At 44.8% G+C, this 25,188-nt stretch overlaps 1 protein-coding gene across 1 annotated transcript in view; it reads right to left on the reverse strand.

The window, feature by feature from the left end:
• The window catches only part of PPP6R2 (protein phosphatase 6 regulatory subunit 2), a 114,084-nt gene that overhangs the window by 35,553 nt on the left and 53,343 nt on the right, over nucleotides 1-25,188 (reverse strand). The window contains exons 4-8 of the mRNA XM_075728181.1: nucleotides 18,617-18,803; nucleotides 17,730-17,867; nucleotides 6,797-6,862; nucleotides 5,274-5,386; nucleotides 771-884 (exon numbers count right to left, since the gene is read on the reverse strand). Coding sequence (XP_075584296.1) covers nucleotides 771-884; nucleotides 5,274-5,386; nucleotides 6,797-6,862; nucleotides 17,730-17,867; nucleotides 18,617-18,803 — 618 coding nt within the window. The remainder of the gene's footprint in view (nucleotides 1-770; nucleotides 885-5,273; nucleotides 5,387-6,796; nucleotides 6,863-17,729; nucleotides 17,868-18,616; nucleotides 18,804-25,188) is intronic.

The following is a 25,188-nucleotide window of genomic DNA, read 5'->3' on the forward strand; positions in this document are numbered from 1 at the left end:
TTACTACTGTTACTAGCCCCTTCCAACAGCAGGCTAACACAGGAATAAAAGAAACCCTTTCATTTCAGTAATGAAACGTAATTCCAGCAAGGCAGGGATGGGCTAGATGGGAACCCTAAGCCTCCAACTCGTAACTCTTCCGAGATCCTGGGCACAAGACACAGCAGAATTGGTATCTCAGCTTTTCAGTTCTAACTCTGACATGACTTTCGGACTAGCAGCTCCTTTGCCCAGTGCCATCTTCTCTCCAGTACCTCTTCCTAATCTTCCATTATCTCCTTCACTCTTCCTTATCTTCTCCTTTTTTAGAAATTGAGATTTTCACTGTCTCACTTCCTCCCCAGAACTCCCTTTTGCCTTTTCTCTCCTCTATCTCCATAAAAAGAAATAAAAGGGGGATATAATTGCAAAAAAACAAAATTAAAACCATACAGCCATATATAGATATACACATCATCACCCAGATTATGCATGATGGACCGTTTCCTCCCCGACCGCATACATGCTGCGCTAAGATCTCTGCTGTCGCAGACAAGCCTTTGCTATACGTGCGCAAGAGGACTCCAAGAGCCCACGGAAGGGCCCAGTTGCCAGCTGGTACGACTGCCATGAGGTACAGCTACCGCATCCAAAAAAACCCAAACAGCTTTTCTTGTACTCATTTCTAGACAGCGCTTCGCACTGGGCCAAAAAAATTCCTTTTTTGCTTAAGTAAAACTAGACCGGAGTTGCTAAAATTGTTCTTGCTAGGGAAGGAAGCGCTAACTTACCCAGAGCGCCTTGTTTCCAGCAATGTCAGAAGAACTTGTGTTCCATTCACTATGCAATTTTCAGTCTGTTCTCCATCAAACATATTCTTTAGGAGCTGCTCCACACATTCCTGCCTGTTGATCAATACACACACAGTAGCAGTATAAGAATTAGAAATATTTGGCGCTTGCTTTAATCACCAAAAAAATCCACTTCTGGGTTTTCTGGAAGAAAAAGGCTGCAATTTTTTTTTTTTTTTTTTTGAGAAAGAATAAAGACATTCCACTCTGAAGTCTCACATGACAAGAATGGCTCTACACCAGGCTTCTGAACTTGCTTACTCACCACTAAGGCAAGACCTGGCCATAAACACCTAGACTCCAAACCAAACTGACATTCTCCTTTATCAACAGGATATACCTCTTGGTTATAAACCGGAAGACAACCAACAGGTTAACTCAGTCAATTTAATTCATTAAAGACAACATGCAGCTATTAGCTGATAGTCTAAAATTATCCGTCAGAATTGCGGGGGACAGCCAACAAACAGTGGAAGCTGACCCTTATCATCTGCCACTGGCAGACAATGATCCAGGACCTGGAAACAGAGGCCAACGAATGTAAACTGGAAATAATATGCACACTTTTAGTAGTCTCGGCTATTATCCCCTTAAAATATTTTAATCAATTCGCCATCTCTTTGAGCCCTTAAGCCCAGATGAGATGCCTCCCAAACCCCGACAGATTTGGGGCCAGGTGGAGGGATCACCAAGGAAAGCGTTGAAGACTGCTGGAGTCTGAATGAATAACGACACTGGTCCTTTCCAGCATTAAAAATTATTCTGACACTCAAGCATGGCCTTAGATTTAAATAAGAATGAGCACAAAGGTAACAGCCCACCTCTCCCTCTACTATTTCCACGCTAAACGAATGATGGATTTGAGGCACAGGAGGTTCAGGCCGGTACCGTCACTGGTCTGCAGCGACTCGACCGCAGCAGCGCCTGCTTCCACCTTGCTATTCAGATGCTTTCCCACGCTAATTCTGCGGCTGTTAATGACAGTTCTCCAAAATCCAGTACTCAGCAACTGCCTTTCTCGGCTTGCTAAGTCACATGTCCAGCTAAAAACAGTATTACTCAAGTTCACAGTCTAATTTTTACTATTTTCTAACATTTGAAAAAATCTCATTTACATTTGTATAAATAAAATATGATATAAAAATGTAAAGCACATGAATAATGCATGAGATAGAATTATTTTAATAAGCAGCATCTAAATACACTCCATCAGCACAAGCACAAGAGGCAGAGTCAGGAAAAAGAAGTAACAGTTTACCGTGATTAACAGAATTCACTTTTATTGCATACAGCCAGCGGTTATTGAAAATCTAAATTTGATATTTATTCCGTAACCCTGATCGTGGCTCCTTCTTGCTGCACTAGCTGTTCATTAATTCATGATTCATAGATTAAAAAAAGTTATCCAAAGATCAAAAAAGGTTACCAGTAATGCTCGGAAAAACTGGCCAAGAAAAGTCATGAGATACGTGACCTTCAGCAGAAAGGTAGAGTCATGCAAAAAAATCACTTTTGTTCAAAATATTTTTTTCTTCTAAACAGTGAAGGGGTATAATGACTTTCAGAAGTGCTGTTTGAAAGCACAAAAATATTTTTATTTATCTCACGGAAGTTACAGGTAGTACTTGAAAACAGGCCAGGCGTATACACCGAGAACACCAGGGAAGTGAGGGCGACTGGGAGGGAAAGCGAAGAAGCTAAAGAGCATCTGAGTAAAGTATGAGCCAAACTTCAAACTGCAGCTTTGTAGAATTCTTGGTGCAATCAAGGAAACTTGCTTAAATTCTACCACCAGTGTCACAGGGCTCTCATGAAAGACCACGGGCAGCGATCTTCTGCCCGCCCCAGCAGGGTTCCCCACCCCTCTCCGAAACTACTGAGAAAGTCTAAAATTACCGAAAAAGTCTGAAAGTAGGGCGTTCTCGACGGCCCAGCACACCTCCCACCGCAGTGAACCCCGACCCTCGTTAAAGGTCCTGGACTTCCCAGGTGAGATGCCCAAGCTGGAGGCTCACCTCCAAACTTTGAAGGGCTCAAAACCGATACAGACTTGATGCGACGCTGAAGGCTCCACAACCAGGGATGCAGCCTACACTGAAAATCCCACGCTGCGCTATTTGGGAAGAAAATATTGTGGTAGGGCATGGGACAAAAGGCCAGGTCTGCCTTACTTCTGCAGGCGCAGTAAAGGAAGGAAAGCATTTAAGAAAGAGCGTTTCCTTGCAGGGGCAGAGTTACACGGCAAGCCCGTGGAAGATCCTGCACGCGTCTGCAGAGCCCACGGCTCCTCGGCGCTCGCGTGCAGCACGATTCACGGCCCGTTGTCACCCACACACATCAGCTCCTGCCCCAACAGGCGCCCCTGGTGCTCACGTACGAACTGCCAGTTCAGAATCAGGAGAAAATAACAGCCATGCCACACAAATTAAGCAAGCTCTGGGTCAACAAAAACATGTCAAAGAGGAATTTTAAGCCCTAGTTACAGATGCTCTATTATTCACTGCAAGGCTTGTTTCATCCCTTTTCTGTCAAAATGGCACCTTTAAGCCTAAAAGAACTTCTTTTTGGTTTTAATCTCATGTTGAATCTCCAGGAAATGTTTTTAGGTTTGAAGCAAATATAGGAAGCGGTAAACACGCTAACACGAGTAATTTAAAACTACGTTATAAAGAGCAAAGAAACAATGCCAAGGGAATAGACTAAACTTGAAAAATCAGCATTTTCTGGTACACAACTCATACTTAGCATTATTTGGGAAATAACTCCCAATAAAAATACTCTTTGAAAGTGCAAGTTTCTTATCAATATATTCCCTCTGTAACATTAGACAAGTTAGCTCTGAATTTAAAAAACAAAACCAAACCCAAACTTCAAATGAAAAAAGTTCTTCCAAGTTTTACTGCAAGTTGTCTGGACATACAACCGCAGGTTCTGAAAAGTACTGAGCACGGCTAGCTGGGATCACAAGCATCCTTACATCTTGAAAAAATTCAAGAGAACCCCTTCTATCAAATGTAACTTTAAAAACCTGAAGTACTACAAATGCTTCTTTTGCTGACTACACACTAGTGCCATTTTATCACTAGATTGCATCTTTAGAACAACCCAACACACCCCAAGAGTTTCCAAACGGTGGAATTCACTAGATTCCCCTCCCCACAATTACTTTAGTGACAGACTACCTTCAAGTAAGTTATACAACGTATCTGCAAACATGACAAAACGCTTAGGAACCAAAACAGCTTTTCGACTTCTCCAGCCAAACTACCAGGGCTAATAAAAGACAATAATACCTCTATTTACAAATCCTGTCTGCAATGTTTATCAGCCAGAAGGCAGAAAATGATTAAACCAATTATGTATCTGTGTTGTGACATATCATCTCTAATTAAAGCATTGCACAATGTTTCTGAGACATGGTGAGAGCTCATGATGGTCGCAGGTGACAGGACTTTGAGGAGAAAGAAGTAGCTGACGCTAACTCTAAAGTATTAAGGGATCCACAGGGATGGGAGAGAGAGGAGATCTGAATTGTCACGTCTAGCCCTAGTGCCACAAATAATGGAATGACTTTTTGAATGATGAGGGAGGGCTAGGGGGGCATTTAAAGTATGCAAGCTTACTTCTTTCAGGGTTCAACCAAATTTGGAGAATAAAACCAGAGAGATTAATGATTCAGTCTTAGTAACAGGCAGGCAGGCAATCTTTGGTGAGACGTATCAGGCAGTATCTCAGCATCGCCTTACCTCTGTGGAAGAGCACGCAACCCAAGGTTCACATTAAGTTAAGAAATCTACCACCGATATTTGACTCAGGAGCCAAAAATAGCATGCCAGAGGAGACTCAGAGCTTGTAAGGAGACCTCAGCAAAGGTTGGAAGGCAAGCTGATAACGCCCCGTACTAAGTGCATGGTGACGTGCAAGCTACTACAGTGAGAGAACTCCTTCTGTTGTCACAGCATTTTCTTCCCAATTTTGAAGAACAGGAACCTGACGATCTGAAATCCATCTGTACGGTGCAACACGTTTACCAGCGGGGAATAAGAGCCACCGATCGGCCAAGTATGACTGAAGCCTTGCACCTAAAGTCACGCGTGGCACCAAGGAACACTCAACAGGGGAATTTTAAGATTTGCCTTTGTGGAATCTCCCTCAACTACTGCCACTGCATTTTAACACACGAGCATTGCCTTGCCTTGAATTAGACTGTGAGCTTTGGGGATCATCAACCCCGATCTCCTGCCTTCAGACAGAACTACAAACCCCAGAAAGCTCACAAGGTGGTTAAGTGATGCTGCAGTTTAAAAGCAGTATTCAATGGCTGGCACAAACGTCAAGAGTTAAGCAAAGGTTTGACATGCATAGTTTGTGTCTCTAGAGCTATCAGTAAGCGACGGTATCAGTAGCAATTAGTTTAGCAACACTCGTCTGACAAGTACTTACGATTCCAGTGCTGTGAGAAGTGGATCAGGCTCAGGTATATCCTGGAGTTGATTGCTCTGGTCTCTGCTCAATCTTATGATATCACACAGGGTCTGGGAAGCATTTGATTGCCTCTGTAAACAATGACACGGAGCACATTTCAGTGCTAACGTCTTAACTTGCCTCATCCTGGCTGTCAGAGAAAATTTAACATAGCTGGGAATGCAAGAAACTGAATAAATCAATTTTTCAGAACAAGCGCTACCATGCTTTAGATATTCATCTGTTATATTTAACGTTGATGCGAATTACTAGAAACATTAACAGATTTTAAAATCAAAGAGGAGGTCTTCCGTTCATTTAACAATTAAATGCAGTTCAAGATTTCGGAAAGTGAGGACTCTTTTTTTATCTTCCCGACCAAGTGCGTTAACTCGCAAATTTCAAATACAAGTATTTCGTTCTTCTCACTACTCAGGAGGTTTCCTGCATGAAGAAAAATAAACGGCTTGATAAAACCCTTTACACTTTAATTACTACAAATTAAAAAGGCTTTTAAAGTAGTATTTTGATAAATGAATCGTCTCATTCTGGCTATCGATCAAAGACTCTCTGTAGCTACTGTGTGTATAAGATCTTACGCTGTAAGTTAGCATTCACCCCTAAGATAGCACTGCCGAAGGCACACAAATCAGCACCTTCCTTCCCATTTTTTCTCTCAGAAGGGGCAATTTTTGCTGCGATGAGGTGAGGGCATCGTATTGGCAGCGTTAGCTCTACACCAAAGGAATCCCGCGCCATCCGGTTCGCTTCGCTGCTGGCACTGACGGCAATCCGGTAACAAGAGCCCCCATCCCCGGTGAGCCAAGCAGGCCGGCCGGAGCGCACCACGCCGCTTGCGTTCTCCCTGCTCAGCATCGGGGACAGCAGTCAACACCCAAACGTGAAACGATGGTGTCGGAAACTGAAATCCAGACCTAGAGCTCCTGGCTCGGATGTTTTGTGAAAATTATTGAAAGAAAAAAAAAAAAGGCGGGGGGAGGAGGGAACAAAAAGAGAGCACTCGTATAATTTAATTATTATTACATCTCATATTAATTATATGAGAACTCAGCATGTTCATGGGCTCAAGAATTGCACCTTGTAGGTTTTGTATCTGAATACCTACTTACTCACGGCCTAAAAAGAATTGAAAATTACAGTGAACTCGTTAATTTAAGAAGTTTTGCAACAGCTTGTTTCAAACAGCAGGTTCCTACTTAAAAACAAGTTACCACTGACTGTAGATACTGAGGCAAACTGATGCAGCAGCAGAACAAACCAAGAAATTGGTAGTAAAACGAGTCCCAACCAGACTGAAAATACAACAAAACATTTGGGAATTGAGCTTGGCAAGCAGAGGACAGGATGCCCACCCACACAGATCATCCCTCGTTATCTCCTTCCGTAGGTCACCCGGGCACTATCAGAGACAGAGAGAGATTCTTCTGGGCCGTACAGGACCCACGACCCACAAAGACAGGACTTAGTCTCGTCATACTCACATCCTCATCCTGGCTTGAATGGATCAGTTCCACGAGTCTCTGAATGATTTTTGCTTCATTAAGCCACTGGAGGGAAAGGAAGGGGAAAAGAAAATCCTTGTTTGGTATCACAGAATTCAAAACAAGAGGGTCTTCCCGAAGCTTTGCACAACACAGGCTTTTCAAGAAGGGAAAGCCCTTTCCTTCGATTTCATAATCAAAGCCACAGGCGATACACAACCTCCCCGAGGCAGAGAGAGATGCATTTGAATTTGCATCAATATGTGCACCCTGCCCATGGCACTAAAACCCCAAATACCTTTGGAAAACACGGAACAGAGCAGTCCTAAGTATTACCTCATGTGAAGCAGCGTTAGCGTAATTATCAACATGTTCTTCTACCGTTTCCTATTCCTGCAGTCATACTACTGTTCCCACTAAATAATTTCTCAGACTTTGAGATGACATATCAATGCTGCTGTTACACCTCGTCTCCCTCTATTCCAACTTCAGACCATTTCCTTTTCCTAGTGCAACCTATCACTTTATCTCCCTTTCCCGACCGCATGCGACCCAAGTACGCCAGCCGCAAACGATATGTTCCAGTTCCTCCCTTCCCAGCTTCACCTGCAAGCTCAACGTCTCATTTCCACCCATCCATTTTCACTCAAGTTTCTACGGTCTTCATCCCAGGCAAACTGCTGGATGTCTAACGTTAATCAAACTACTCAGTCAAATCAGTCAAACTAAGGCATTCTCAGTTGCTTTTGAAATGACTGACCAAACATTAATTAAAAGGAAAAAGACTTTGGAGGTTTCTGCAATGATATAATCTTCCATCACTCTTCAGATGAGTCATGGAGAAAATAAACACTCTCCTGCCTTCCACTGCTCTATAAGAAGGCTCTACACATATATTCTCCCCTTGAACACTCATTTTTTTTATCTATTTACATGACTTCAACTATAATCGTTACGTTAACTCTTGATGAGCTTTGCGCTAATAACCCTCCTACAGATCGCATCCTTTCCTCTCCAGTGCCATGTTGAGTATGATGTATGTCTGACTTAAAACAAAAATTCCAGATTGCCATTTCTAGTGACTTTTCCCATTAATAATACTGCTGTTTTCTTACTAAGTCTGAAATATCTGACTTTGGCTCCTTTCTGGTATCTCTTATTATTGCAAAAATACTAATCTTGTCCAAAACTCTTCCCAGCATATAGCTGGGAAATCAAGTATTTCATTCAAGACTGTATTTTCACATCTTGTTTCTGTAATTTCTTCTTCCCAACATCCAGCTTACCCAAAAATTTTAAAAAAATGGATTCCCAAGACATTTTTCCCCACCAGTCTCGCTACCAACCTATCTCTTCAGATCCTTCCACTGGTTTCTAGTTTCCCAGCATGAAAATTATCAAGCCCATCACAGTAGAGCTGATCCCTGCTGTGTCTTAATGCATCGGTCTTGCCATCTCCACTCCACTAACAAAGCAACCGTCCGTTCCCTCTTTGCTCGTTCTGTCTGCAAGCATCTTTCCTCATCTCCCTGTGCTCGGATATGACTACTGAAGTCCTTTCAAATCCTAAGACTCAGTCTTCTGATGACAGCTCAGGTAGCTGTCAATTAGCAATTTACCAAAACAGCTTCATCAACATTAATGAAATTCTCCTCGTTTGTATCTTCTAAAATCCAGCTGCTCCAATCTATCAGTTATGCCCCCTGGCAGTCTCTGTAACAATAAAATGACCCATCCCTCCTCCCCCTCTCTCTGCGCTATATTTGCCTGTTGCATTTTGCATCATCAGTTACACACCCCACGTCTGCACAGCACCATGATTACGAGTTCACATTTTGGCTGCAGTCTCTGGGAATTCCCACAGTATTAGCACATTGCACAACTTCAATTAAAAAAAAAACAAACCCCTTATATCAATTTGTACCTGCAAGTTTCCTTTCTTCAAATAGTAAGCTCCGCAGATATGGTACAGTGGGTACTCCAGCCTGTTTGTTGCTTCTTGCAGAACCTACCTGCCAGTCCGTGTCAGCAGAGGAATTTTCACCTATCGAAGTTTCACCTACTCCGATGACTTCCACAGCCCAGAGGAAAACTTCTTATTAACACTCCTGCACCAAATACGTTTTCTTTCCCTTGCAGAGCGCAGCAAGTTAAATCCCAGCCCTCCACTGTAGTTTCAACTTTATGCTGTATCAACATCCTCCCTCAAGCCCCACATCGGCTGAGCCTATGGGCATTATTAATTAAAATTGGGAGTTACACAATAAGCAAGGATAAGAAGGTTTGCTCTTTTTGCCTGGACTGCCATAATAACGGGCTCTGGGGGGAGTTGGATGGCCACAGAGAGAAGTCCTGAAGGGAGAGAAGCATGATCATTCATCTGAACAAAGGAATTACTCTTCCTGGGAACTGAGGGACTCAGAAAATTAAATTTCAAAGGAAAAAAAAAACCCAACTGAAATAATCTGTTAAGAACAGAAGAGCAACATCAAAAATTGGTGAATTAAGCAGCACCTAGTAAACCCAGAAGAGATCAATTCCTCTCTCTTGAGGCTGTTGTTGAAGAGATGGACTTTGACATTCACAAGAAGAGGAATACTCTGTAATCGACTCCTCAAAGGAAAGCTGTGACGCTTGCAGGACCTACCTACCTGGACCAAAGTACAACAGCATTACCCTCAGCATCTCCCTTAAGAGTCACACCTGAAACACAAACTCTTCTGACCACATGCAACTCAGCAGCGTGTTTACTCTCACTGATAAACGACACACTTGTAAGGAATTCACGGACAGAAAACTTGCGCGTATGGGCAACATGAATTATTCTACGGGAAGACTGCAAGAGGCACGGCCAGCAAGCAGGAGGCGGTTGATGGAGCCGTTGTTTGTTGTCCGCGAACAACCCAGGCTCCTGTTTGCCGCCTCCTGATGAGGGAGCATTGGGCTTGGGCCCAACTGCTGCTGGGGAGCACCTGTATCACCTATGCTCAGGCCCCACAGAACAAGCGGGACATGGCAAACTGGTCCAGGAAACTGGGACTCGGCGGTTAATGAGGCAGCGGGCATGGAAGGGGGTGTGGAGGTGCTGCTCGAGGCTGCATGGGACTGCAAGAACAGCGCAACCCCAGTGGTGGCATGCAAGAGGGCACGGTCCCCCCCCACCAGCGGGGGCAACCAAATCTGGCACGTAGGAGGCCCCAACACACATGGAGCTCCTGAGAGAGGGCACAGCCAGCCAGGTCCCAGGCTGCAGGGAGCGCCTGGTGCTTCTCCTTGCTGGGCAAAATGGTCCTCACCCACAGCAGCTGCACTCTCACAAAGGCGCCGCGCTGCCAGGTGATGGGAGTTATGGGCGGAGGTGAGAAGACAATGTAGTATTATATTCTGGATGAACAGAATTTCAACAGGGGTTTTTTTGCAGAGACTGTGGAAACAGTTGGGGTTTTCTGGACCCTAATTTTGCATGGAAGAAGGGACAGCCAGACACTACGCAGGAACTAGAGGATGGACACTCCCAAGGCAGGAGAGGCTGGAAGCTGGCAGCATGAGCACAGCTCTTTCGCCACCAGGAGATGTGCACTGACAGAACAGGCGCAATGGCTTGGTGGTAACAGGCGAGGAGGAACGCGTTTCCTCAAAGCAGTCATCAGAGCCACCCAAGCCTGAAACGCACACCAACGAAAGAGGAGGTGGCAGGTGAGTGTGGCTGGAGACTCCCTTCTGCAGGGAACGAAGAACCCACTCACCAGCCAGATGTGCTGTTTCGACAAGCATGCTGCTCGCCAGCACCTCTGACCCCCTCAGTGTGTGGGGGAGACTGCCAAGGTCCATGCAGCCCTTGGATGACCACTCCTTCCTCCTGACGCCATGTGTGCACCGATACCGCTGCCAAGGGACATCTCAGGTGGATCACGAGTAACTACAGGGCCCTGCTAGGCTGAAGCCCTGGAGAAGTCCCTGTGCTGCCCATCACATCCTTTGCCAGGTTCAACTCTGGCTGAGCTTCGGCTTTCCTAACAACATCCCTGCCTGCTTGGGCAGCGTCTCACTGCCACTCCTGGGTGCTCCATCCCCACTCCACCATCTCAGCACTGCCTGTGTGTGCGCGAGCTCAGGCAGGAGTGCCGTGCTCCCCCATGCAGACCTTCTCCCATGCCTGCTTGACTTTGAAGGGCCTGGAGAACAAGTCTTATGAGGAGCGGCTGAGGGAGCTGGGGGTGTTCAGCCTGGAGAAGAGGAGGTGAGGGGAGACCTGATCGCTCTGCAGCTCCTGGCAGGAGGGGGCAGGGAGGGGGGTCGGGCTCTTCTCCCAAGGAACAGCGATGGGATGAGACGAAATGGGCTCAAGCTGCACCAGGGGAGGTTTAGGTTGGATATTGGGAGAAATTTCTTCACGGAAAGAGTGGCCAAGCACTGGACCAGGCTGCCCAGAGAGCGGGGGGAGTCCCCAGCCCTGGAGGGGTTCAAAACATGGGCAGAGGTGGCACTGGGGGCCATGGTTTAGTGGGCATGGGGGTGTTGGGGTGACGGCTGGGCTGATGATCTTAGAGATCCTTCCCAACCTCAGTGATTCCCAGTTTTACTGTCATTAAAAACTAATGCAGCCCCCAAGCCGGGAAAGATGAAATTATGACTGCCCTTAATTGGTTTAGTGGTGGACTTGGTAGCATTAGGTTAATGGTTGGACTGGGTGATCTTACCAACCTAAACAATTCTATGAGTCTAGGGTTCTGCATATTGGGATGGACCATTTTGCTTAAGTACTAACTCTTACCTTTCTCTGCAATGACTTCCCCCCCACATAACCTGCTACTAGGCTCAAGGACAAGGTTGGCCTAACAGCAGACACTACTAATAAAGAGTCAATACTGGTGACCTGCTAAGTGTTTTCATTAAAGACCTGGAAAACGGCAAAAAATGCACCCATAGCAAGTTTGTGAGCAATACCACATTGAGGGGCAGCAGCTGATACACAGGAGGGGAGGAACCTAGACATGCTCAAGAAATGGCCTGGGAAGAACCTCAAAAAAGGCAAAATGCAAAGTCCTGCATGGGGGATGGAATAACCCCACGCAGCAGGATGGGGTGGGAGTCAATCAGCCAGGAACGGCTTGTGGAAAAGGCCGGGAGGGCCCTCTGTGGTCCTATTACACCAGGACTCAGCGTTGTACCCCTGCAGCAAAGGCGGCCCAACCACATTCCAGGCCGTGACGGCATGAGAGCAGGGATTGCTCCCCTCCATTCAGCACCTGCGAGACCCATCAAGATACCAGGGCCAGGCTGGGGCTCACCAGTGCAGGACAGACATTGCAGCAGTGCAGCAGGTCCCATGGAGGCCACTGAGATGGCCGGGGCTGGAGCACCTGAGGTCAGAGGAGAGGCTGAGTGGGGTTTGCTCAGCCTGGAGAGGAGAAGGTGAAGGGGAGACCCTACTGCGGTCTGTGACTGCTTAGTGAGGTGGGGAGAGACGACGGAGCCGTGATGCTCTCGGAGGTGCCACGACAGGATGAGAGACATGAGATGCAACAAGGGAAATTCCAACCAGATACTATGACAAAATCTCCACTTGAGGGTGATCAAACACTGGAAGAGGGCCCAGGCAGATCTCCACTCCTGGAGACATTGAACACTCATCTGGATAAGGCCTTGAGCAATCTACTTCAGTGGGACCAGCTCTGCGCAGGAACTGGACCTTCTCGGGGGCCTTCCAACCTGCATTCTGCTATGAATGAATCTTTGAGGTCTTGCAGAGTCAATGCTTAAAAAAGTCCGTTATATTAGGACTTCACCAAAACTTTGAGCACACTGAAAATATACCCGATCACAGTGTGACTTTGGCTTGGATATTCCTTATCAGCCACAGTAAAAGAAAGTTCATGCCTTATTATTTAAGACGGTAGTCAGAAAGGGACTCTGCAACAATAAACACACCAAGCTGTCTGATCTTTCAAGGATCACAACATCGGTAGTCACGTCAATAAAGTATTCACATTAACCTTTCCTTAGCTGAGGACTGATCTTGCAGTAGGACAATTTGCGTTGCAAGAGAAAGACATCTGCGTTAGTCTAATCTAGCTCTGGGAGGTACCGTTTCTGTAGGGTAAAGATGGCAGGAAGAATACACCCTTTTTATTCTTGTAGTTTGTTACCCATGGAAGCAACAGAGAAAAGCGGGACAATGTGCAGGAGGGTTTTTTTCTGTGCGGTGACCACTATCCATGTTAGACTGACAAAAAGGCTGGCTACAAGCAGTGAAAACTGGAAGATCAGTTCAACCACAGAGGTACTGAGCTTGCGAGGGGTTTCTGCGGAAGCCATGGTCCACGCGTGGGCACTCTTCACCAGTACCCAGGGAGAAGAGACGGATCGAGCCAGGACAAGCAGATTTCTCTTAAGAATAACAGGGATCACATTCTCCTGATTACCAAGGAAACCGTGTCAGGTATGTCGAATGGTGTAACCCACGCGGCAGCCCAAAGGTCGGGTTTTGCAGCGAGATCCCAGTGACTCACTGTGCTCCAGCTGAGCCATAGCGGGTTTTCTCCTCCAGACCTGAATCAGGGGGACAGGTTAATTCTCCTCAGTGAAGATTATACAACAGAAGCTGTACTTTTTGTCGCTAAAGCAAGCAAGAGAAGATGAAGTGCAGAAGAGATATCTACAACGACTGGACTGCTTCACGTAAATTCCCAGTACTTGCCAGCAAAATCACATGTGGAGTCTTTATCACAGCAACTGTGCCCCTTCATATTTTTCTAGGTAAGATTTTATGCTAATAACACGCAGAGAGAGGACAGACTTCTTTGATGCCATTTATCTTGCTTCAAGAAGCAACTCATATTTGAGCTTTCTTGCTGCACAAGAAGTAAATTATTCAAAGTCAATATTATTTCTCTCACAAATCCAGAGAGACATTCCAGGATCAAATGACACCGATCAAAGAGAACACGCTGTCATCCATCTGTACGATGTCAGGTTTGTCCAAGGATATCAAAATGTAGGTGCCTGAAAGACAAGCCTGCTGGAAGGACCTCCTTAGAGGTTTCTGATGAAGACTCTTCTAGTATTTTCAATTGTGAGAGTCCAGAAAGAGGGAGGAGACAGATGTGCTGTAAAGATGCAATGTAGACAACGATTATTTCACTTACATCGCACCTACCCATGGGCTACTGAATCTGGAGGTTTCCTTGTACAGTGGTGCTTCTGGATAGAAGCATGGAGGAACAGCATGTGCTAGCCAGGTTTTTTCCTGATGGCACAGCTTTCCAAAACAACAAAATCCGAGCTACACAAACAAAGCATTCCTCTGTCATGCATCAACAGAAGGAAATGGATAAAGAATTATGAGATTTTCATGTTAACTGTAGGCCCTCAATTACAGATCAAGGAAGAGAAAGGGGAAAAAACCCACCATAAACTGTAGTTCTGCAAGCAGTTTAAGAACATATAAAATGGCACTGCCACCTTCTCTCTGCTCATACCCATCCACTTACCTTCTGCTCCTTTCTCCTCCCTTATCATTGCACAAGTCCATGCAAAAACCAAAAACCAGAAAAACCCAAACAAAACAAAACAACCCAAACCAAGGAATAGAGCTGGCTGAAAACAATCCTGGCAAAAAATACAAATAAAAGAGAGGTGTTTTCAGTTGGATCAATTCCCCAAGTCCATGTCGCCTTACAACCACATGAACACTTCAGCTGGCAAAGACTCAAGAGGAGCTGGATGGGCAGAACAAGCAGTAAGAAGGTGAAAGCATTGCCTCTTCTGTGGCAATGCCAACTTAGAGCGCTCGTGGAATTGCTGGCCCAGCTTCACTTGGCACTGGAAGTCAAACGCTTGCACTAGGACAGGGAGAACCTCCACCCTGGCTAACATCACCTGAGCAAGGGGTAGCAAGGCAGCTTCAAGCACATGCTTCAGAAGGTCCATTCAGTAGAAAAGAGAGCAGAGAATGGAGCCACCAGCACTGTCCAGCCAGCACAGTCTAAGGATCTCTAAAATGGAAGGCCAGAGAATTAGACTTTTGTGCAATTACCAGGGAGTCTCTGACTTAGCCAGTCAAAGCGACAATGCGGACATCGAACCCCTCCGGAGGGGTGCTGTGGGACTGGTTATGCAGAACGTGATTTTGTTTAACATAAAACTTAAGATACCATCTTCATAAATCTGACACTGTAAAACACTACCTTTCCAGACAGCAAGAAACATCTAACGAACCAACTGACGTTCACAGAAGGATTTTGCCAGCGTAGCAATGTCAAGTGGAAAAGCGGTCTTTTCACACCCGTAAGTCACGTACCCTCGACAGTGGCACTTTCTAGCGAAAAACGCTGCTTCTCAAACTTTACTTGGACAGTAAAGTTTTTGGCTTTTGCTAAGTCACACAAACAACGTAGAAGGCATTTTGTTGTTCAGATGGCATTCATATTCTACTTGGGAAGTAGCTGGAGCATAACTTGGGAGACCCTGTACATCAATACTAGGGAAACCTTAAAATACTAAGTTTAATTGCTGTCACTGTCCTACAAAAGTAAACAGCTAGCCAAAAATCTACGGCACAGGATGTCTATCCAAAACACTGGCTACTGCATGGAGGAAGATGTGCAGATAGGGGAACCCCCCCCGAACATGGCATTTAAAGACATACTGTAAACACAGAGCGCTGCGAGGGAATGATGTTTGCATGCAGGTTCAACATATGGACAGAGCAATCGATCAGCCGGAAACTGTTCAATGGAAGATGACCACACATAGGAGTTTATAAGATGCAGTATCTAAGAAGTTAATTAAATGCACACAGATGAAAAAAGTGCAGCTCAGGTCCAGACCACAAGATAGCTGGACTCCGCTGTGCTGTCTGATAACGTGTGCACGGCCTTACGGCTGCCATTAATACACTGCACGACCGACCACGTCCGCCCGACTTTCGGCAGTTAGGAGTGGGAGAAGAGCGGCTAAGCAGGAGAGAGCACCTGGGAAGATCAGCCAACTGCAGCTGTATCAGTTCCTGAAAAATTAATAATAATGCTTTTCCTCTTGCTAAAACTCAAAAGAGCCTGATACCTCTCTGAGGCGTCCCGCGTCCCAAGGAAACATGAAGACTGCTCTGAGCCAGCAAACCATTCACATCCATTCCAGCTACTAGCTGACGAACAGTATTTTTTCCTGACATGATGAAAAGCTAAAGCAGTTCATGAAATGTAACTTTTATTTCTACCTACCAAAAATCAAGATTGCAGTTTAACTTTTCTGGAGACTTAAGTTTCTGAATATATGGCCAAAATTGCTGATACGTGGCTTCTCTAAACATTCAATCCCAAATTTCAATATTGCTACTACTTTCTGTTTTCCTGAGAAGCCCTTAAGCCATCAGATTTTTAACGCTTGGGGATAACACTTATATCAAGACTATTTGGGAAAAAAAAAAAACCTTTCAGGAGCACCTCCAGTGCCACCTGGTATCTTCACTTTGTTTTCGTTTTTTTTGATTGTGTGAAATCTTTAACAGGTAGAATTAACCTGATAGGATGGGGTTAAGATATATCCCATGCAGATCTGCCTGTTTATGTATGGTTAATATTTGGAAGCCTGGATATTTGGAAGTTTCCTGGATGGAAGCCATCCATCCAGGAGAAACGCTACTCAGTTAAAATGCCATTTTAACATCAGAAGAAAAAAATAATGGCGTTTATCTCGGTAATGATATTATGCTGCACTATTGCAATGCCTGTCCTGCACTGGTGAGCCCAGCCTGGCCCCAGTACCTTGACGGGTCTCCCCAGCGCTGAGCAGAGGGGAGCGATCCCTGCCCTCACCCCGCTGGCTGCCCTCGGGCCATCGCGGCCTGGGATGCGGTTGGACCTTTTCTGCAAAGCTGCTTTCTCTTCCAGTGAATCCTCCATCGTTATTATCCTCTGTCAGTCCATCTCTTGAAGGCTTTTTCCTCCCTTCTCCTTTCTTGGTATTGCTATTTGATGTCTAAGCAACTGAATTGCTCACTTTCCTCTCAAAAAATGAAGATTTCATTGCATGGGTGAATGCCCATACAAGTCTGTAAGGATCGATCTGGGCCTGTATTATTTTCCTTCTCTGTAACAGCGTGTGTACCGCACAATGCACCGTAAGGCTGAGAGGAGGAACGGAGCAATGATAATCATCTGTCGTGATGATTGTTGCAAACAACATCTACCTGCTCAGCTGTGGGGTGATCAACGCTCCGGACACGGAATACTTGGGCAGCAAAGTTTGCCAAACTTATAAATCCTGGCGTGGGCTTCAATGACTCGAGTACAGTTTTCCATACCGCACGCTGCTCTTTTTGTTTAATGAGAGCGAGCTAAAGTAGGGTTTTCCCCCTCCAATCCTGCACATCTGCCCACTAAAGGGGGGCTGATGCAGCCTCACCCTGACTGGGCTATGCAGGGAGAAAAACTTGTCCTACCTGTAAAGCAAACTAAGCATCTCAATGCAATATTTTATAAGGCTGCCTATTAAAGAGGAAGGGGAAGGAGGTGGCACGAGATACCATCTCCAAAAATCATACACACCCTTGAACACGGTGAGGAATTAAACAAACTACTGTCCCAAAGGATCAGTCTAAAATTCTGAACACTGGGAAAGATTACGAATTTCCTTTGTCAAAGCTCTACAGCAAAAACAGCTAGAGTAAACAGTGGTTGCTATATGGAAAAATGAGTTGAAAATCCTTTACTGCCAGTGACTGAACCAGGCTTGCTCTGCCGCGCAAGCCACAAACAGGCTGAAGTACCCAAAGTAACCGACGTGCAGACTCTAGCGCTAAGAAAAATAGTTTTCAGGAGAGTGGATCCTCTCTCAATAAATGACAAAAAGAATTCTATTTCTTTAAGACACAAACAAACAAAACCCCTTGTTCCCAGTCTTGTAAAGAAAAAAAGTTGTGGATTCTCACATTCAGGACTTCCTGCCGTAGAGTCGCGGGCTCCACACAGCTGATTAGACGAAGCAGGAGGTCCATCATTGCTGATGTATCTATATGCTTTAGCACCAGGCTAATAAATTTGTCTTTTTTCCTTAAAAATGCAATCACCTAAAAATAAAAGCGTCATCATCAGTTGCTAGTACAACACAGACACGGCACACAGAACTTCCTATACCTCACCTTCTTGTCTCAACCAACCAGCCTTGATGCAAAACGGCTACTAGGTTGAGAAATTCTCCAGAGAACGAGAGAATAACTTTCTCATTTTAAGGCAATACTAAATCAAATCTTTTTAGCTATCTTTTCTTTCCTCTATGCCACAAAAAAAACCCAAGCCCACAGAAATAAGAGCGTCAAGAAGCTGGTGAAGCTGGAGAATTTTTCATTCTGCTACGGCTCTCTGACAGCCTTCATTTAAAAAAGTAAATTTTGAATTGGAACACATGTATTCCTAAAACACTGTTCAGCTCATGTTTCCAGCACCCCTTTTATAGGCATGAAACTGAGGCACTGTTTATGTAACAAGATGATTCTGGGCAACGATCAAAGGAGGCATCAATCTGCCTCTGTACGAAAAATAAAGCTTTAGCTGTGGCACAGGAATATCCCGGCTACTGCAGATCTGAAACCAAAGCTATGCAAAGGTGTCTAAATGAGCCAGCAACTCCCTCAAGCGAGGAATCCAAAGGACTTCTCAAAGCCTACATTTCAACTCCAATCTTAAAGAGTACAGCGAGCTATTTTTCGACTCTAAGGATACAACGAGATCGCGAGGACAGCAATGATACTGCCACACAACACACACAACGTCAGCGAATTAATTTGTGCTTACGTATCAGGACAAATCTAATCACTACCTGTTCCGTTTTTCTTGCAATGAGATTCCCAATAGTCTTACTGAAGAAACTGGCAAGCAAGGGGTTCAAAGGAGGCTCGTGATCCAAGAAGTCGTAGAGGATATTCAGCAGAGTTTCATCCCCTCCTAGCTTGTCGTTGATCTGCGGCACATCCGAGGTCAGCAGTTCACAGGCTGTGTTTGGATATCTGGAAGGACAGAACCAGAGCAACTGAAGGTGAAATGAAAACTCTCAAGAAAATCTTCCCTTATTAAAGTTACAAACTAAAGAGTAGGAGGGTCGCCCATTCTGGAGACAGGGGGCCCCCCGAGAAACAAGGGCCATCTACATTAATGGCACGTTTCAAGCCAGCGCCATTTCCTGTAGCACATCGTGTGGGGTTTTTAACCCCTGAATTATGCATCTCAGCTGCCTTCAAACTGCAGTTAGTTCTGATTTTTAAAAGCAATGCTTAATCAGTTTCGGTACACTTAAAATCTCTTAAAATCTTTTAACGTGAATCCATTTGCACAACTAAAATTAACCCAAAAATGGAAGGTTGACTTGAAGCATGCATATTTTAGCAGGTTTCTGTAACATTTCTGTAAATGATTCTTTCCGCTACCGCAGCTGAATTAAACATGAACTTCTTTTTTAAATCAAGAGGACTAGAATTTAGAGACAGAACATTAATTAAATCTAACACAAAACTCCCAGCAAATGAGCATACGCTATGTACAAGCAAACAATTCACAGCCAACCTTTTGAGTTCCCATTTTTCAGTAATGTCTACAATCTCCTGTAAAATTAACTTGTTTTTCAGAAAACATTACTGTGCCTGGTTTAGATAATTTTGCTCACTTAAATCAGAATATGAAATTATACTTGACAGCTAATGAAATCCTTTCTTTTCCCGACCTTGTTACTCGCTCTTCCAGGTGGTACTTTTAGAAATAGGTCACATTTAGGATCAGAAAAGGTAATAACGTGTTTATAATTAACAGTACGTTTATAGTTAGACGAAGTCTCAAATATCAAAGTGCATACATACAGAACAACCTCAAGTCAACACCAAAATTGGGGGGGGGCTGTTAATTCTGCTACAAGACGATGTTTCTTCAGGTTGAGGTTCTACATGAAAAGCCAGCTGCAAGGGACAGCTACATGGCACTGTCTGGCAAGCATTCCACTCACCCAGTCTCTCCATCGCTCACGCGACGAGGGAATTCAGCAGGGGATGGGAGGCTGCCTTGTAGGCACACTACAACACTGAAATTCATCTAGCTATTTTTTAATTTGTTTTAAAACTTCATTTCAGCCTTCCATTGTTAGATTAGCGTCTTAATTTCATACCCCAGCTACCGTCCACCTATAAAAAAGGGCTTAAGAGAACTCCTGCGAAAAAGACCAATTCGCCATCACGCTGAGGTTATTGTAGTCAGAAACAGCCGTTCATTAGCGCCGCAAAATTCAACCCAGCACTGAACTTTAACACTATTTTCACAGTTTCAATGATATATATGATCCTAGAGTCAAAAGGCAGCTGGACTTTATTTTTAAACCGTGATTTACTCTTGCCCCACTAATTGTTTAAAGTCTCCGACAGAGCATGCTCGAGCGGTCCAGCAGTTCTAAGCACAAAGCAGCAATTCTGAACGCCGAATCTCCCGCTGGCTGCCAGTTCTTACCCATGCTTACTAAAGTAGGTTTGATTTGTTATCAAGAGATACAGATTAAAAATAAAACCTGTCCTTTACAGTTTGAGCATTTTCTCTCTGTAAGCAGAGCTGGTTATCTTTTTTTTTCTCCCAAAAGCAAAAAGAAAATTTACTATGTCTTTTAATAACGGGCAACTAAATTAATAACAACAGTAACACACCTACAGAATACTCTTGCTGCAAATGCGCGTGCATTCTAAGCAGCACATTCAGCTTCCAAACAAAAATTGTGCCATTCCGTAAGACACAAACCCAACAGATTTCCCACTTTTAGTAATTACGCAAGGTCTACCACTTTTTGTAACTTCAGCCACAAGCCAACTCCGAGACCAACGTAAAACACTCCTGCAATAATATGGCTGTTTCTACAACACAAAGGGAACACCTTCACTTTCGTAGCACAGTGAAGCTGAAACAATCTTTCAATACGTGGCAAGATTTTTTTTTTCCCCCCTCTAGTCTCAATCTCAAAGGGAAAAACCCACGCAGAGAACAGCTGTGGGAATGGCTGGGGACTCTCACATCTCTACCACCTTTGCAGTAAGAGCTGCGAGCGTGTAACAGAATCTGGGCTGCAGCGTTGACCTGCTGTGGTTTTCTCTCTCAGTTGCAATGAGTTAGATTTCTGCTCTAAACCTCATTAACAGAAAACAAAGAAGAAATCTTAACAGAACCTTCCAAACTTGAAATGGGACCCTCCGCTCTGAGCTTTGATCTCCCACCTTCCCAGTCACAGCACGTTTCATATACCTGGCAATGCTTCCTAAGCTAATGACCACCCATCAGGGAAGGAACAGTGGAATTACTGTAGGTCTTTGGAAATTTCAGTTCAGTTCTTGGAGTGACAAGACGGACACATGGATTGCTGGAAATCATACGAAAGGAACAGACAGGAAAATTATTGTGTCATGATGCGAATTCACAGTACGCCCGTATCTCAAGTACAGCATGTTGGAGCATGCCATCGCGTAACGACGTTGCTAGGACCGCTGGCACCGGGAAAGGAAGATCTTTTTGTTTGAGCCCACGTGGCTGTTCTTGGCATTCGCACCTCTTCTGTGAAGAAACCTGCAGCTCCTTCTTCAGCTGGCCGTCCACTTGCCTGTTCTTCCCATGGGTTTGCCGGAGCTGTACCCAGGAGTTAGGGACAAATACTTAACTGGCAGGATGCTCTGCTGGCCCGTGGCTCTTTTCAATTCACAGCTCAAGCTGGAGCTCCCTCCAGTTATTATGCCTTCAAGCGCATCACTCTATGCCCACCTTTACCCTAATTATTGTTACTGGTTTGGTTTCGTTATATTCATTAAACAGAATTTTTATTTTGGAAGAAATTCCACACCTCAACGATCCCAATTTAAGCCTTACTTTACTCATCACAGTTCCATTTGGTTCTTAACAAGGAAAAAACCTCTTGCCCTGGTAGTATATAAAGTGTGTATACATATAAATATAAATAGATAAAGTACATAAAGACAAGTGTTACAGGACAACAGCCACTTTTCCAGTCCCTACACTGAACTGCTTGTGCTTTCGATCATTGCATTCACCGTTTATCGAGCATTTCCAGCACACTGCCCATGAGGACTCCAAAGCCTTCCCCAAGACCTAATCTGAAGCCCGTCAATGTGCGCACGTACCTTAGGCCACCGGTCACTACACAATCAGCGCTGCCTGTATTCGCTTTATTACTGCTTGGCCATATGTCGTGCAATCTTTCTGCCTTTTAGCTAACCTAACTAATTTTGCATTATCAACTTTCTACATTTATAATCCATCTTATTTCATGTGTGAATACATTAAACAGCACAGGACTCAGTAGTGCAAAACCAGAAAGCTGGAAGTGGCCGTTTTCCCCTCGTCTATACTCCTTTTCTTTAAACAGTTACTAACTGATGACTGAGCCCTTCTCTGTTATCCCATGACAGTCGCTGATAAGGGACCTTGTCTTTCAGGACTGTATTTACGCCACATTAGGCATATCACCATTATCCATGGGTTTCACTGACTCCATCAAGCTCAGCTCCTGAACTTCCCCCTACAAAAGCGGCACTGCGTGATGGCCGAGAGCCTGCATTTAGAGAGGTGTCTATGAATCGTAACGCTACACCATACATTTTTCAATGCGCACAATGCAGGAGCCAGATTTACTGGCTCACAAACCCTTATTAAGAACCGGTGTCCTATTTGCCACTTCCATTCCACTGGTTTTAAGGTTGACCAGGTGAGCAATTTCGTATTTCAATTCCTTTAAATCACTCGGGTGAATACCAGCCAGTCCTAACAATTATTCTACTGATTTTGTTCCATAGATGCTCCAATTTGAGACAGTTCCTCAGACTATTCCCCTGTAAAGACCGACAGCACTTGGGAATCTCCTGAGAAGTCTCTGAAGTGAGCACCAACACAGTTTAATTACTTTCTGCTATGGTCCTATCTTCCTTTTTACACTTGGATCACCCATCCGCTCTACACATTCTCGGAGAGGCTTCCTTATTTTGATGGGTTTAGAGTACTAGTGGTTTTGCCTTTAGCAAACTGCTTCTCAAAATCCCTTCATCCAGTCTCACAGATTAACTAGCCCCAGTACCTTTTTTCCATATCTGGACACAACTTCCCTTTTTGCAAGGAAGTACTTTTACCTTTAACGGGTTATTTGTTTTTGCCAGTTTTCTACATCAGGATTTTTTTTTAAATCTTTGTAATACAAGCTTTGCATTTACCACGAGCCACTAAAATGTTTCCAGGCCAGCTGTGAGCTTTTTACCCTTTCACAGCACCATTTACTTCCTAACTAGCCTCATATTTATGTAGTTCCATTCCTAAAAGTTAGAAAAACAAACCCCAAGCCCCTGATAATGCTGTTTATGTCTTTTTCGCTCCTACGAGGACATTAAATCTGAGTACATTATGGTTACTATTACAAAGTGATTTTACAACAGTTACATTTCTTAGAGCCCCCAAGGGTATACGAAGAGTTGTTTCTCCTTTTTCTGGCTCATTGCTCCATGCAAAAGGCATTCACGATTCCTAAAAACTCATGCACCGTGCCTCCCTGTGATATATATCCTGTCAACAGGGGGATAAATGAAACCTCTCATTGTTCCAGCACGTTCTGCTCTTGCAGCCTTTACAGACTCCAAGTTTCACGCAGTCAGATCTAATACTTCACCCTTTCTATTTGGGCACGGCATCCCACCCCGTAAGGTCTCCCTGCTGAGCTAACGTACCTCGACACTCAGCTCTCTATGCCCTACAGCCCGCTCCTGCCCTAGCAGAGCCTACTCTGCCTTTCCTACAAGCTGTACTCTCACTACTGCATGGTCTCAACAGCTTTATGAGACACCCCAGTATGCCAACAAGTTCATTATAAATAGACATTACAGTTCAAATAGTTTATACACATCTTTGATTGCCACAGGTCTGCATCTGGTTGCTTAGTTTTGCATGCTATGCTTAGAAGGGGATTTACTGTCGACTTTTCCTCTTTGCAGTTTCCCTTCTGAACTTCCATCCTACTGACGTTTCAAGACTAAAGCATTCTGACAATTCCATTTTCACAGCATGCACCATTCTGAGCTGCACGTCCTTCCAAACCTATCAAGTTTCTCCCCTGTTCCAGTTGAAAAACTTTCATAACCTTTTCTTAAGAGCCAAAAATTGGATTCCACTTGGATTTAGACAGAGTCCATTCCTCCTGCTTAGCCTTTATTTAGTCCAAAAGCTTCCCCGGTTTCTAATAAGCTTAAACCTTCTCTCCCCTCTCCAGTGCCTCACCATGCTTTGAAAATGCTTCTCTGCCTGGTCTACCTATGGTACTGGAAGCATTTCCAAAAAACTACTTCATAAAGATCAGCTCTATTTGTCTGGGCAAGCAGGTCACTACACAGTTCTCGTTGCCATCAAAGACTCACCCATCTCTCCATGGTGTACAACCACACTTCCCACCGCCGTACCTGCTATTTGAGCGGGCACCTTACGGACCGCTCCTAGAAGAGGAAGAGGATACAATGCCATCATCTGACGAGGAGATCGGTCAACGAGACTGCTAACTTAAGGCCTTCCCAACACCAGCCTTTCTTCTACCTTGCCAGCACAGGGGACTGCACGCGGGCGGCTGACCTCTTCCCACCACTGCCTGCCCGTGCGCCTCCTCGTCAGCCAGCCTGGCCCTCAGCCGCCTAACCCACACGCTACCTTCAGAAGCTGGCGGAAAGGCGTGTAATCCTGCACGTGAAATTCAAGGACGCCCGGGAGCAAACACTCCCATACTGAGCTTCCCTCTTCATTTTGGTTTGCGTTAAGGATTTCGCTTCTTGAGATGTTTTTGTTTGTCCCCACCTTTCCTTATTCTTAGTCTGGTTTGGTTACAACAGGAAAAGGTTTCCACTTCCACCCTTCAGCACGCAGGATCGGAGACATAAACCACCTTCTCAGGGCAGCCACAACAATCTCAAAAAGAACAGGACTTAAAAATACGGCCTGGTTAACTGAAGTAGTATTCTGCAGCGATACGGACAACGTATGAATTAGCACTGGCATGGTGCTGGAATCCCTCATCCTCCCCTCCAGCAAAATACACCCAGACGCCAGCAAAGCACCGCGAGTCTTGCACCATTCAACCCTTCCTCTGATCGGCAGCTCTTAGCACTACGTAAAGTATTGAAGATGGTGGGCAATCAGACATCTGGGGTTTGAGCTTGTCTCAGGTTAGCTGTGCAAACAACACAGATAAAGAGCTGCAGAAAGCACAAAGCCAGTCACCCCATGAAAAGCCAGTTATTCTGATATGACACGGGAAATGCAGAAAGTCAAAATACCGCTGTGTGCCACGTCCCTGGCTTAAACCTGTACAAAATTCGCATTTGTAGGACAATA

Source organism: Pelecanus crispus, chromosome 1, assembly GCF_030463565.1.
Source record: "Pelecanus crispus isolate bPelCri1 chromosome 1, bPelCri1.pri, whole genome shotgun sequence".
Taxonomy (NCBI): Eukaryota; Metazoa; Chordata; class Aves; order Pelecaniformes; family Pelecanidae; genus Pelecanus; species Pelecanus crispus.